We start from the raw sequence: 12380 nt of genomic DNA on the forward strand, positions 1-12380 counted from the left end.
TGTTATTAAAATTTCACATCTAATGTAAGGTTTTTTGACTTTTTACAATTAATTATATTTTATAGGGCGGTCCTACCCTGGTTTTAAACTTTATAATATTATGCCTACGCCTACTGTAATGTACACTAAAAAATAAATGATAACAAAAATCATTTGTCATGACATTGACAAATGACAACTCACAGCTGATTGATAACAAACGTCTAAATGCCAAATGCAATAATAAAATTTTTGTAAAAGGAAAATTATTTGATTAATGTGTAAAAACTATGTAGATAAATAGTCCTATGAAATTTGACCAAAAACGAACCCATAATTTACACCAGTCCCTACAAAAAAAAGGCAAAAATGGAGAACATGGCAAGGTTAGCAGATTTGGAAAGTAAACTAGCGAAAAGTAATACTTTTAATGAATTAGTAATAGAGCTTCATAGAATATTAGATTCTATATTAAATAATCCGAGTGGTGAAGAAGCAAGAACAGTTCCAAATGGTGTTTTCGCAAAGGTACTAGACTGCAAAGCTTTCAGTGATTACATGGAGTACATTGGATTTGAAAAGGTAAATATAAATCTCCTTGCATTACTAAAGACTAAATTACAGTCCAGTTAGCTGGACTGAGTAAAAAAAACAGTCAAATTAGACTACTGTGTAGTTCACCTGCCATATTTTTGAAAAACACACCTCACTTTTTTGTTTGTAAAACTCTTGTATTGTGATTTCTGTCTTAAATTATTGTGCAGTAACACAGCCTACCAATAAAATATGAAATATAAAGCGTTGTACCTTAAGCTAGAAATATACAATTTTCTAGCCTCAAATGTTAGTTATAGAAAAAGCTGCACAATTAAATTGTTTTGTAAAGTTTTTTTATTTGTTCCAGGTTTCAGATCAATTTGTATTTCCAAAAGAAAAATGCATAAGTAAGTTAAAAATAGCGCATGAAGCATTAGACAAAAAAATAAATTATATTAAAGCATGTAACACTGATAAGCCAGTTCCAACCATACAGCATAGTAAACGAGAACCATTACAATCATTCAAAGCGGTAAAGATTATTTAATATTGTTAAAACTGTTATTCATTTTATACAGTAAAAACTGAACTTAAACTGCAGTCAATTAAAGTTTGTTATTTATTGCTACTCTATTTTGAATTACATATTTTGAAATAATATTGAATGTTATCTAAATTGTTAAGGTGCAAAAACTTTATCCGGTATTTTTGTCTGCCTGTCAACTCTACATTGTATCTGTATAATATTTAGTTTAACATCACATCTATTTTTAATTATTTATCTATTTTTAATTATTTTGCACCATACATTAACTGAAATATCTGAATATTTTTATATTACACAGCTAAACTCAGGAAACCCATTTTTGGAGCAAATAGAACAATTATTTTATGGAATGCAGAAGTATGAGGATGAGACATTACAAGAGGAGGTGAGAAAATACATTCCATTAGAGAAGTTAAAAGCAGAAGCTGTAGAAAGTATAAGAGAGCATGAGGAAAGACAGAAGGAAAAGAAATCAGGTATGATTTAATTATTTATTTAAATCTCAAGTTCCATTTTTGATATTGAAACCATTGGTTTATACAATAGAATACATATTTCTTAGGTCAGCTTTAGTTCTATGACAAAGAATGAGGAATCAACTCAAAACGAGAATTTATACATTTACAAATTACAACTTGTCTGATGTCTATTCCACTTGTGTATAATATTGGTATCTCGTAAAAACGAAAATATAGCAGTTGTACTCATACCCCCTTACTAAAAAACGTTGTATAAGCTTTGAATAGTTATACAGTGTTTTGTTCCTGTCACACAAGTGACATTTTTAATTGGATTGAAGAAGACAAAACACTGTATAACTATTCAAAGCTTATACAGCGTTAATAGTAAGAGTGAGACTGTTATATTTTCGTGTAAATAATGGAAAAGTGAATATTTTACTTTCTTAAGATCCTAGTCTCAAGTCATGTGTATCATATTCATGAGACGAATTTCTATCTGCTATTGACTAGACTATAATAATAGCAATCAAATTGTTTTTACAGGAGACTCTCAAACCCCACCTCTGTCCCTGGACATGGCGTTGCTGGGGCAGCTGGTGGGCTGGTTCAAGCACGAGTTCTTCAATTGGGTGGACCAGCCGGACTGCGAGAGCTGCTGTAGTCCTACCAAGCTGGTGCGGACTGACATGCAGTTTGTGGAGACTGAGACATGCAGAGTTGAGGTGGGTAAAGAGATAGAGTGAAATGGTTTGTGTATATGTTGTATAGATATTATGTTGATATTCCTACTCAGATGTTTAAATGGATGATTGTGATGAATTGTCCGTTCCAAATGAACTGGTTTCTTTAAGAGCAAAAAGACAACTACCAATAAGAAAACGGTTAATACCACCAGTGGCAGATCTTAAGTTAACCAAGAGTTTTCATCACTTTATTTTTATATCATTTGTTTTTCATTTAATTTTTATTCATTTGGGTTTTTTTAATTGTCGAAGCTAAGCGAGGATTCTGAATATACTGCCCAGAACTGAGAGGCAAGAGAATATAAAACAATACACCACTGACATAGTATGTACTACATACTAGACTCGACAACGCAACGCAATGCTTGGTCACATTCAACGTAATCTATATAGCAGCAGTGCACTTAGTCGCCCGCGAGCTCTTCTGCGCGTCAGACGTACCACAATCAAAAACGAAACCAAAAAAAGTCGCAAAAATGCCTAGTTGTGGGTTAAGATACTGCAAAAATGATTCCAGTAACACTTCCAAATGCAACGGAATAACATTTCATCGGTATTAGCATTCTTATTTAATTATTTTCAATTAAAATACGAACATTCAATTACTAGGCGAAGACGCGCGCCATTTTGCATTGTCATAGAGTAGTAGATTCAGAGTGTAATGTAGGCAGAATACAGATCTATGATAAGACGACGATGAATGAAGTACTTACTCACGTAGACGAGTTTGTATTTTGGTAATATGTATTTAAAATATTACGTACATTATAATAATTTTATTATGGTACATATTTGAAAATATTGAAGTAATTTAAATAAGGTAATTAGCTATATATATATATATATATATATAGATTCTGCATTCATCCGAGTGTAGGCACAAAACTTTGTGACTTCTGCGGTACTGATCTATAGCAATCACCGCCCCGCCTCCCACCCCACTCATGCCTCAAGTGCGACATGTTTTTTGTTCGCAATAGTTGCTCTAGTACGTAGTACTTACTACCTCAGTGCAATACACAAATATATTATTGAACCAATATTTCCAAACTTCAGATATACCGCTGCCCGCAATGCAGTGGCGTAGTTACGTTCCCGCGGCGCAACGACCCCCGCGCCCTTCTCAAGACGCGCAGAGGGCGCTGCGGCGAGTGGGCTAACTGTTTCACGCTGGTGTGTCGCGCCGCCGGATTTGATACACGATACGTGTATGACGTCACTGACCATGTGTGGTGCGAGGTACATATAATAATGTTATTATAGGTCTACCAGTATCTGATGGCAAATTTTGACGGCACATTTTCAAAATAAATCCTTGATTATTGGATAAAATTTTATATTTGCATGTTTCACACACAGAATCAGCCGCTATAAGAAAAAAAGGATCAAAATGTTTTATTCAAATTACCCCGGTATTGCTAGAGTCAATTTAATTTCTCACTTTTTGCCATCAGATTCAGGTAGACCTTAGATAATAACTATAGTTTTTCAGTCTATTCGCATTAAGAAGACAGTAAAATGTCAAATATTAAGTCATTTGGTACCTGTCTATTATTATTTATTGTGTTTCATACGATATTTATTGATATTTAACGACTTTTTAATACAAATAACACTATTAAACTCATGTTTTGTTGCTGACAAACAAGGGAAAGTCTTTGTATAATTGTATAACAGTTATTTATATTCCTTTTTATGTACGGTATTTTTAGTAAGTTATAATATAACACTTATAGCATTTTATTCATAACAAGTAACACCTGTAGGTGTACGACGAGTCATCACAACGTTGGGTGCACGTGGACCCTTGCGAGGGGCGCGTAGATACGCCTCTGATGTACAGCGTGGGCTGGGGCAAGCGGCTGTCGTACGTGCTGGCGTACTCGCGCGACGACCTGCAGGACGTCACCTGGAGATACACCACACACCACAAGGAGGTATATACGTCCCTGCGCCCCGTGTGTAGATACGCCACTGACACAACTTGGAGATACGTAGACGTTTTATATTGAAAGAGCTGTTTTAACCGGCTTGCTTTTTTGCGGCCTCTAAGCATGAAAACCAAAAAATAGCTATTATGGTGTTTCATTTCCATGTCTAAACTTCTGATAAACTTAGTCGGATTACAGTTTGTTACAATGATTTTTTAATGACTTGAAAATTTGAATTTACCAGCACATGAATGTTATTTACAAATGTAATATAAACCTTTTTTTACTTTGCAATTCTTCTAGATTATTAACTTTCAACATATATTCTAATAACACCTGTAACTCGCCAGGTCCTCTCCCGTCGTACCTCAACCACGGAGCAGCAGCTTCTGCACACGATACTGTATCTACGTGGGGCGAGCTATAGCCGCCTGCCGGTGTACAGACGAGAGGAGCTCGCACGCAGGATAGTGGCTGAGTTGGCCGATATGATGACTGAGAGGTATGTTATAATAATATGATTAAGTTAGACTACATAGTACATAATATACTATGTTTCATCTAGTTATATGTCAGTCAAGTAGATTTTACCGTGTCTTCTTTTAACAACTGAATCGCTTATATATGGCTTACATAAGTAACTGAAAATTGAGCGATCTTTCCGAAATAAGATGTACGTAGGTACCTACATACTTTCGTCTCCTCTAAAACCCGCTAAATACTTTGGAAAAACTCCGCATTGTCTCTTTTAACAGAAACTAAAATACTTTGTAGAAAAATAACTTACAATATCATATTTTTTTGTTTTAAACATTCGTAGTTTTAAACAGTCTCAAGTAAAAAAATATATTTCAGAAAGCCGAGTGACTACGAGACTCAGGGGCGGATATCGGGGTCGGCGGCGTGGCGGCGGGCGAGGGGCGAGATGGGCGCAGGGCACCAGTTCGTGTTTGATGTCCCGAGCGACGCGCGCGTACAGTATTGTGCTAGTACTGACGTGTATACGCATACAGGTATGTTAAACTAATATTATAGGTAGAAATATGTTTGTCTGTTACTTTTTACTATTTTTACTGCCATTTGCGTATCTATATCAATTCTACAGGCTTTATAACATCTTATACAATTATTTATGTTAAAAGTTGCATTGAGATACTTTCAGTCACCTAGTACTTTATATTATGTTACCTTAAATAACATTTTTTAAATGGTATTTCGTTGTATATAGCGGGGGCGGAGCTACGTGGGTGGGCAACCGGTGTTTGGGAGTGCAGGGGCGTATTTAGAAAGGTTGAACATGATTGGAAACAAGTGTATTTGGCTAGAAATGGTAAGTGTACATTTGCTATTTACTATTCGCCTTTCGATTTATTGTTTTGGTCACTTTATGTCTCGTAAAAACTATTTTATGTTACTATACATAAGACAGTTTTTAATATTTTTTTATTACGTAAAATGTACTGTTCCTGCACGATAAACAAACTTTATGTAGTAGCTTACGTAACATCTTGTAACTTCTGTCTTCTTGTAACATCTTAATTCTAAAAATTTTTTTTAATAAAACAGAAGGCGAAGGTATAGGTTCGATATCGTGGCGGCTTACATCAGCGAGCGGTGTGAAGTTCATGCGGTTGTCGGTGCGCGCCAACTTCGCGTTATACGAGAACGGCGAAGTCACGTGGTCGCTGCAATTCGATGACGGAGTAGCGGAAAAGGTGGAGATTAAAGGTAAGGAAAACTAGACATATAAATTTTATAATACTTATTAGTTATTAGTATGTATAGGCCCCTAAAAAGTTACCTCACAGTCACTAGTCACTGATCACTAGTTTCTGCGGTTGTTTGAGAAAATTTTCCATTCACTCTATGTTTTGTAGCGTGAAGTTGCCGTATTTCGATTAGCTAACGTCAATCTTAGATCAAGTTAACCAATTAACAATGCTATTTAAAAATAAACTTCTGTCAAAAAATTGGGCACAAAGCCAGCTACGCCACTGAGTAAGAAAGAAAAATGACAAGGCAGAATTTCTTTTTCACATTTATTTCATACAAATAATGACTTTTTATATGAAGTGTCGTGCCTCCATTCACTGTTTGATTATGGTGGGATATAAGATTTACTAAACTTACACCGTACTTTTTCAGATACCCTACACATCGAGCGTGAGTTTCACAGCGTGATCATCCGCGCAGATCTCTCTGGCGGGCGCGGCGACGTCGCATGGCAACATGCTCAGCTGTTCCGGCAGTCCACTGACGACCGCTCGCCGACTTTCGATATACAGGCAACACTCGAATAGTGTTGTCTCTTTCTAATGCTTAAAATAGAAAAAGATGGAAAATATTTCGACGACCGCTGACGTCCGCTCTCCGAATCTTGAACAAGCAAACATCGAATAGAGCTGTCTGTTTCTAAAACTCGGCGCGGAAGAGGATGGAAGATTTGGTGTTTGCGTGGCAACGGTCAAATAGGGTGTCTCTTTCTCAAACTGAGCGGAGAAAATGATAGAAGATGTGATTTTAAATGTGCAAACTGCGGTTGCGCGTGAAGAAATCTATCTCTTTCTAAAACTTACCGGGAAGTGAGATGACTGTAATATGAAAAATTAACAAGAAATACCACTTAAAGTTATTTTTCATAGGACTTCTGAAGTCTACGTAAGTGATCTTAATATCGAAGTCTAGGTACTCCCGGTAAAATAGCCTTATGATATAGATAGTTTTCATATTAAAAAATGGCGGAGGGGCGCTAGAATTCAATCAGCATATTTTATCATTCACTATTCATTCTCATAATTTAAAACAATTTGCAATATTAAATCTGGGGGCACGGGAGTGCCCCCGCCAAGATGGGCTAAGCGATTTATTATAACTGTTAAGTATTATTCTTTTTATTCTGTGTCTGAATTTTACACTAATAACATTCATATTTTTTAGTTTTAAAATAAATTATTCCAAGCCTATGTTCATAATATAGTAATATATCAATCAAAACAGTATTTTATTGCCTTGCCTAGCCTTACCTCCTACCAATATTACAGTACAACGAAGACTTCTTCGGGATATTTCTCTTTATTGTTATACTTTGCTTTTTTAATGTATAGTGCGTCAAGACAGTGAAGAAATTAAACAGCTGCCCCTCCCTGCCCCCCCCCCCCCCCCCCTGGCGACGCCCTTGTATAAGACCCTTCAATATTCATTCGGTTTTACAAAATATAATATATTTTAGTTCTAGAAAACTCAAATCCTCAACACTTGACAAAAAAAGACAAAGCTAAGCAAAAAGCTATTTGCCAGTCACTATCTACTGTCACAACTCACAAGACGAAGAAGGAGATTTGCTGGGAATACGAAAGAGTGACGTTGTGTTTTTGTAAATTAATTTCCTAATATTGTGTTATTTCGGTTTTTAATGGGTAATGTTGGTAGAATATTAACCATTAAATATTCGATGTCATGCACAAGTGTGGGCAAGTGATACAACTTCAAGAAACGTGCCATTTTGTGTTCCCTCCAAAACTCCATCGAAAGTTTTAGTAAAGGGTCTACCACTTTTATTACTAAAACAACTGACTTGACTCGTTGACTTTACTGACTACTTTTTTAGACTTTTACTAGACTTTCGACTCGACTATCATCTGGAAAAATGACTTTAGATTTTGTAAACTTTTCACGAAAAAAAATTATTTCCCGCCATATTTTACTTGACACTGGCCATGGTTAAAAAGCCGAGCGCCATATTATGAAAAAAAAAAGACGAAGAAGAATCAAGGAAGAAGAAGAAGTCTTAGAATAAATATTTTAATTTTATTTAAAAACTACAGAAGGAAATGAGAAGAATGGCTCGGAAATTCATTGGTAAGTACCTATATTAAAAACACACACTAAAAACAGGCAGTTGCTAATAATAGCCTTATAATTCTTTAGATATTGGAGCTAACCTTACCGATGAGATGTACCAAGGAGTTTACCATGGTTCCAAGAAACACGAGCCAGATCTAGACAAAGTATTAGCGCGTAGCTGGTCTGGCGGTATGGAGAAGATTATATTAACAGGGGGAAGTGTAGAAGATAGTAAAAAAGCATTGGATCTTTCACGCACAGATTGTAAGTTTTGCCTGTTTATGTTTAAAATTTAAACACCATTTAGACTGTATCTTAATAATAATATCTACTTATTGTTTTAAGTTATCAGTCTCCGTAATTCAATAAAGTTTTCTTAAGTTTTTGCAATTTTTTTTAACTCATTTTCCCTTATCGTTTATACATTCACAAAAAACAGGAATATGTGGTCTATTAAAAACTATGTTTGTTTGATTATAATGAAAGCATGGTAATTTTCAGCAAGATTATTTTCTACCGTAGGATGTCACCCTACCTGATGCAATGAGTTTAAAACAGACGCAGAAGGATATCTCAATGATCTTCGGAAACTCATCACTGAAAACCGTGACAAAGTAGTTGCTATTGGTGAATGTGGGCTAGACTATGAAAGACTTCATTTTTGTGAAAAAGACACCCAACTAAAGTAAGTTAAAAGTATGTAATTTAAGTAAATTGATACAATAAGAATGGTGCCAACTACTGGAAATTCACATACAACTATTTGGACCAGATTGTTACCTTTTCATGCCCAAACCGCTGAACCAATTTTCCTGCGAAAAGACTTGGGATACATTTAATCCCGAAAAAATTTACAGTCCTCTGCCATAAAGGTATTTTGGCGCAATGAAGTTGCGGGCATCATCTAGTACCTACTTAATATTGATGTTTTTTGGTATTTGCAGATATTTTGAAATGCAACTACAACTTAGTGGCCAGTTCAAACTTCCATTATTCCTGCACTGTCGGGCAGCTGCTGATGATTTAGTGGAGATACTAGAGAGGAATAAGAACCACATCACAGGAGGAGTGGTCCACTCTTTTGATGAGTCCCAGGAAGCTCTAGAAAAGATTTTAGCTTTAGGAATGTATATTGGCATTAATGGATGGTAAATATTATTATTATTGTTACTACAGGTAATCAGGCAAGCAGTTGACACAACTGATATTGCCTGTATCAGGTTGTTCTCTGTGCATTTTAACAGTGATTTTTCATATATCTGTCAAGTCTGTTCTTGAAATGATTAACATTCTGGGCTGCTGTAACAATAAATACTATTATTATTGTGTTTAAATACAACAAGAATAATTACTTCAATTATTTTTCTATCAATTCAAGACCAAAAAATATAAAATAATAATATTGATTTTACAGCTCTTTGAGAACAAAAGAAAATTTGGAAGTAGCTTCTAAAATACCTCAAGACAAGTTAATGATAGAAACTGACTGTCCATGGTGTGAGGTAAAGCCGACCCATCCTGGTTACGAGCATGTTGTGACAAAGTTTCCCTCGGTGAAGAAAGAGAAATACAACATCACCTCGGACAACCAAGTAAAAGGCAGAAATGAACCTGTTAATATTGTGTAAGTACCTACTTACAAACTTTTAAAGGTTTTATTTTTAGATCTGACATTATAAGATTAAGGATCCTTCCTTAATCATATACACTCATATACACTCATAGAAGAAATGGAACTGATCTTGATGTTTTCCATACTTTGCATAAGCTTTTTAGGGTCAGTCACACTGAAACGCAGTGCAACGCGACACAGGTTTGAATTTTAGTCCACCGGGTCGGAATCGGAGCGTACGGTGCGGAAGGAGCGTCGTCATTTATTTGGCAGCGCAGAAATTACGTTCCAGTGCATGCAGTGACATAATATAAATTAATACAAAGCAACAAATCCGTCCGCTGTGTACACTCCGATTCCGATGCCCGGGACATGCACCTTTATCTAGTGCTTATAATATTACTAGATGACCCGTGAACTTCATATCACCTAAATAAACCTTCCCTGGACTTCACGAATATTTCAAGACTAAAATTAGCAAAATTGGCCGTTCTCGAGTTTTAGCGAGCCTAACAAAACCTATGATTGATTTTTATTTATATAGATATTTCAATCGAGACTAACTAATTGTTTTATTTTTTCAGACAAGTATTAGAAATACTGGCGGCAATAAGAAAAGAAAATATAGATGATCTGGCCAATGCAATTTATGATAACACAATGAAATTATTCTTTGCCAACAAAAATATATCTGCATAGATTATAAACGGGAAACTGTAAAGAACGAGAATATTGTGTAATATAAAATAATATACTTTTATTAAATCTTATATATTTTCAAAATTGTTAAATTTGTTTACGTGTTGACTCAATGTAAGTAACTATAAATTGAGCCTATCGTTTTATTTTCTGTTTTCAAAATTTTCAGTAACAAAAACATTGTATACAGGGTGCAATTAAACCATAAACTTACGACAGTATATTATGAGTCTATGAATTAAACCTACCGCTACCGGCCACACAACACAATTTTTTTAATAATTTTGATACAAAATTAAAGTTTTATGCATTTTGTGCATGAATATCCATGGTTGCCAGTTGCACGATAGCCGCAAACTGGGGTTGCCATCACTTTTGTTTCAGAGAAATGTTCAGGCCTACAATTATTATGCCTGGCAGAATTTGAGGACATCGAGAACCCGCAAAATTGCTATTTTTATTTAACAGGCGTTTTTAATTTTATGTGTAGTGTCCACTGTCCTGTCATTCCTCAATGTCATTACTCATTCCTTCTTAGTTCTTATTTTTTTATTGAATACACGCAAGTTTGTATTACGGGCTTTCATTTTGCTCAATTAGAGTTACTTGCGGCTACTTTTAACAAGGCAACCCAACATTAATCCATTCCATACGTTCTAAAGATTATTTTAAAATATATTTGATCGAAAATAAACGATTCATGCACGATTTTACGGTCGGATCTTAGGATATAAGTGTCTATTACTTGTGTTGTTTTTTAGTATAACTTTCGGAAGCTAATTCTCAACATTTTAGTACTGTCACAGTACTGAGTGATGATAAAAGAAGAAATTCGTGTATTTTTATTTTTAAGAAGGATTACTATACTTAGCGAAGTTTGGCCGGAAGATTTAATTGCACCCTGTATGTAGCAAAGTACAATTACAAAATGTAATTTATTGAAAATAAACTATTTTTTAATTGTACCATTAATTGTAAGTAGCGCAACCTATTCACTTATCTAGAATTTAATGTTTATATTTAATTTAACTTTATGACAATAGATGGAGCTTGCTTATTGAATCAGTTGATTATTTTTAATTGTTGCTTGAATTTTTTTTCCTTTACCATGCACATAATATATATTCCATGCACTTACAATGACCGCGCTGCTTGCGGCTGGGCATAATAATAATATGAAAACGCTTTCAAAGAAAATGTACATTTTTTAAAATAAAATTAGGGGCAAATGAGCATGCACACTCGCAACATCAGAAGAGCTGCAAGTGCGTTGCTGGCCTTTTAAAGATTAATAGGTCGTAGGTATTTGTCCAATAATACTGGCGACATAGAATTAGAACGTTAGAAAAGGCATTCCATACAATCGTCATCGTCAGCGCTAAAATGTGTCACCCTCGAAATGAGTGAGCTCACTCATTTCGAGGGTGACACATTTTAGCGCTGACGATTGTATGGAATGCCTTTCGCAACATCAGAAGAGCTGCAAGTGCGTTGCTGGCCTTTTAAAGATTAATAGGTCGTATTTGTCCAATAATACTGGCGACATAGAATTAGAACGTTAGAAAAGGCATTCCATACAATCGTCAGCGCTAAAATGTGTCACCCTCGAAATGAGTGAGCTCACTCATCTGAGAGCAGTGTGCCTTAGGACGCGGTAATAGCCGGACGTGTTTAATTCATTAATTACCGCGTTGTTTTTCGCTACAATTCGCTCCAGAATGCCGTCTTGTGCCTTCCGACAATGCAGTAACAAAACGACGAATACAAATAAAGCCAAAGGTGTAATATTTCACACGTAATTACTAAGATTTTATTAGTCTTCCATTTTAAGAGAAAAATCAAAGCGAAGCGTAAAATGAGCGAAAGAGAAAGTAGTATATGATATTACTGTAAGGGGGATATTAGATTATCATATATATTGGATCCGAGATCATTGAGTCAATGATATTGGATAATGTAATATAGACATATGATTCATTTCTTCCTTGATCATAGTTTTTGACATTTGCTGAGAGATTGGATCCAATA

At 35.2% G+C, this 12380-nt stretch overlaps 2 protein-coding genes across 2 annotated transcripts; both read left to right on the top strand.

Moving 5' to 3' along the window:
* Window positions 1-196: 196 nt before the first annotated feature.
* Window positions 197-7152, top strand: LOC121737346 (peptide-N(4)-(N-acetyl-beta-glucosaminyl)asparagine amidase). Its single transcript, XM_042129011.1, has 11 exons — window positions 197-561; window positions 884-1048; window positions 1362-1539; window positions 2068-2246; window positions 3324-3506; window positions 4034-4204; window positions 4549-4700; window positions 5054-5211; window positions 5427-5528; window positions 5765-5926; window positions 6344-7152. The coding sequence occupies exons 1-11, from the start codon at window positions 349-351 to the stop codon at window positions 6496-6498; spliced, it is 1818 nt and encodes a 605-aa protein (XP_041984945.1). The 5' UTR covers window positions 197-348; the 3' UTR covers window positions 6499-7152.
* An 832-nt stretch (window positions 7153-7984) lies between these two features.
* On the top strand, window positions 7985-10421 carry LOC121737088 (putative deoxyribonuclease TATDN1). The gene is given in 6 exon segments (XM_042128633.1): window positions 7985-8056; window positions 8126-8305; window positions 8543-8726; window positions 8986-9189; window positions 9456-9665; window positions 10238-10421. Coding segments are annotated over 6 exon segments (921 nt in total). The 5' UTR covers window positions 7985-8028; the 3' UTR covers window positions 10353-10421.
* Window positions 10422-12380: the final 1959 nt, after the last annotated feature.

Source organism: Aricia agestis, chromosome 20 (genome assembly GCF_905147365.1).
Source record: "Aricia agestis chromosome 20, ilAriAges1.1, whole genome shotgun sequence".
NCBI classification, from domain to species: domain Eukaryota; kingdom Metazoa; phylum Arthropoda; class Insecta; order Lepidoptera; family Lycaenidae; genus Aricia; species Aricia agestis.

Excerpts from the sequence above, each read along its gene's own strand:
- LOC121737346 (XM_042129011.1), top strand. The coding sequence starts at position 349 with ATGGAGAACATGGCAAGGTTAGCAGATTTGGAAAGTAAACTAGCGAAA. Across the intron at positions 1,540-2,067 it reads ACAGAAGGAAAAGAAATCAG|GAGACTCTCAAACCCCACCT; the intron begins GTATGATTTAAT and ends TTGTTTTTACAG. Across the intron at positions 5,927-6,343 it reads GGAAAAGGTGGAGATTAAAG|ATACCCTACACATCGAGCGT; the intron begins GTAAGGAAAACT and ends GTACTTTTTCAG.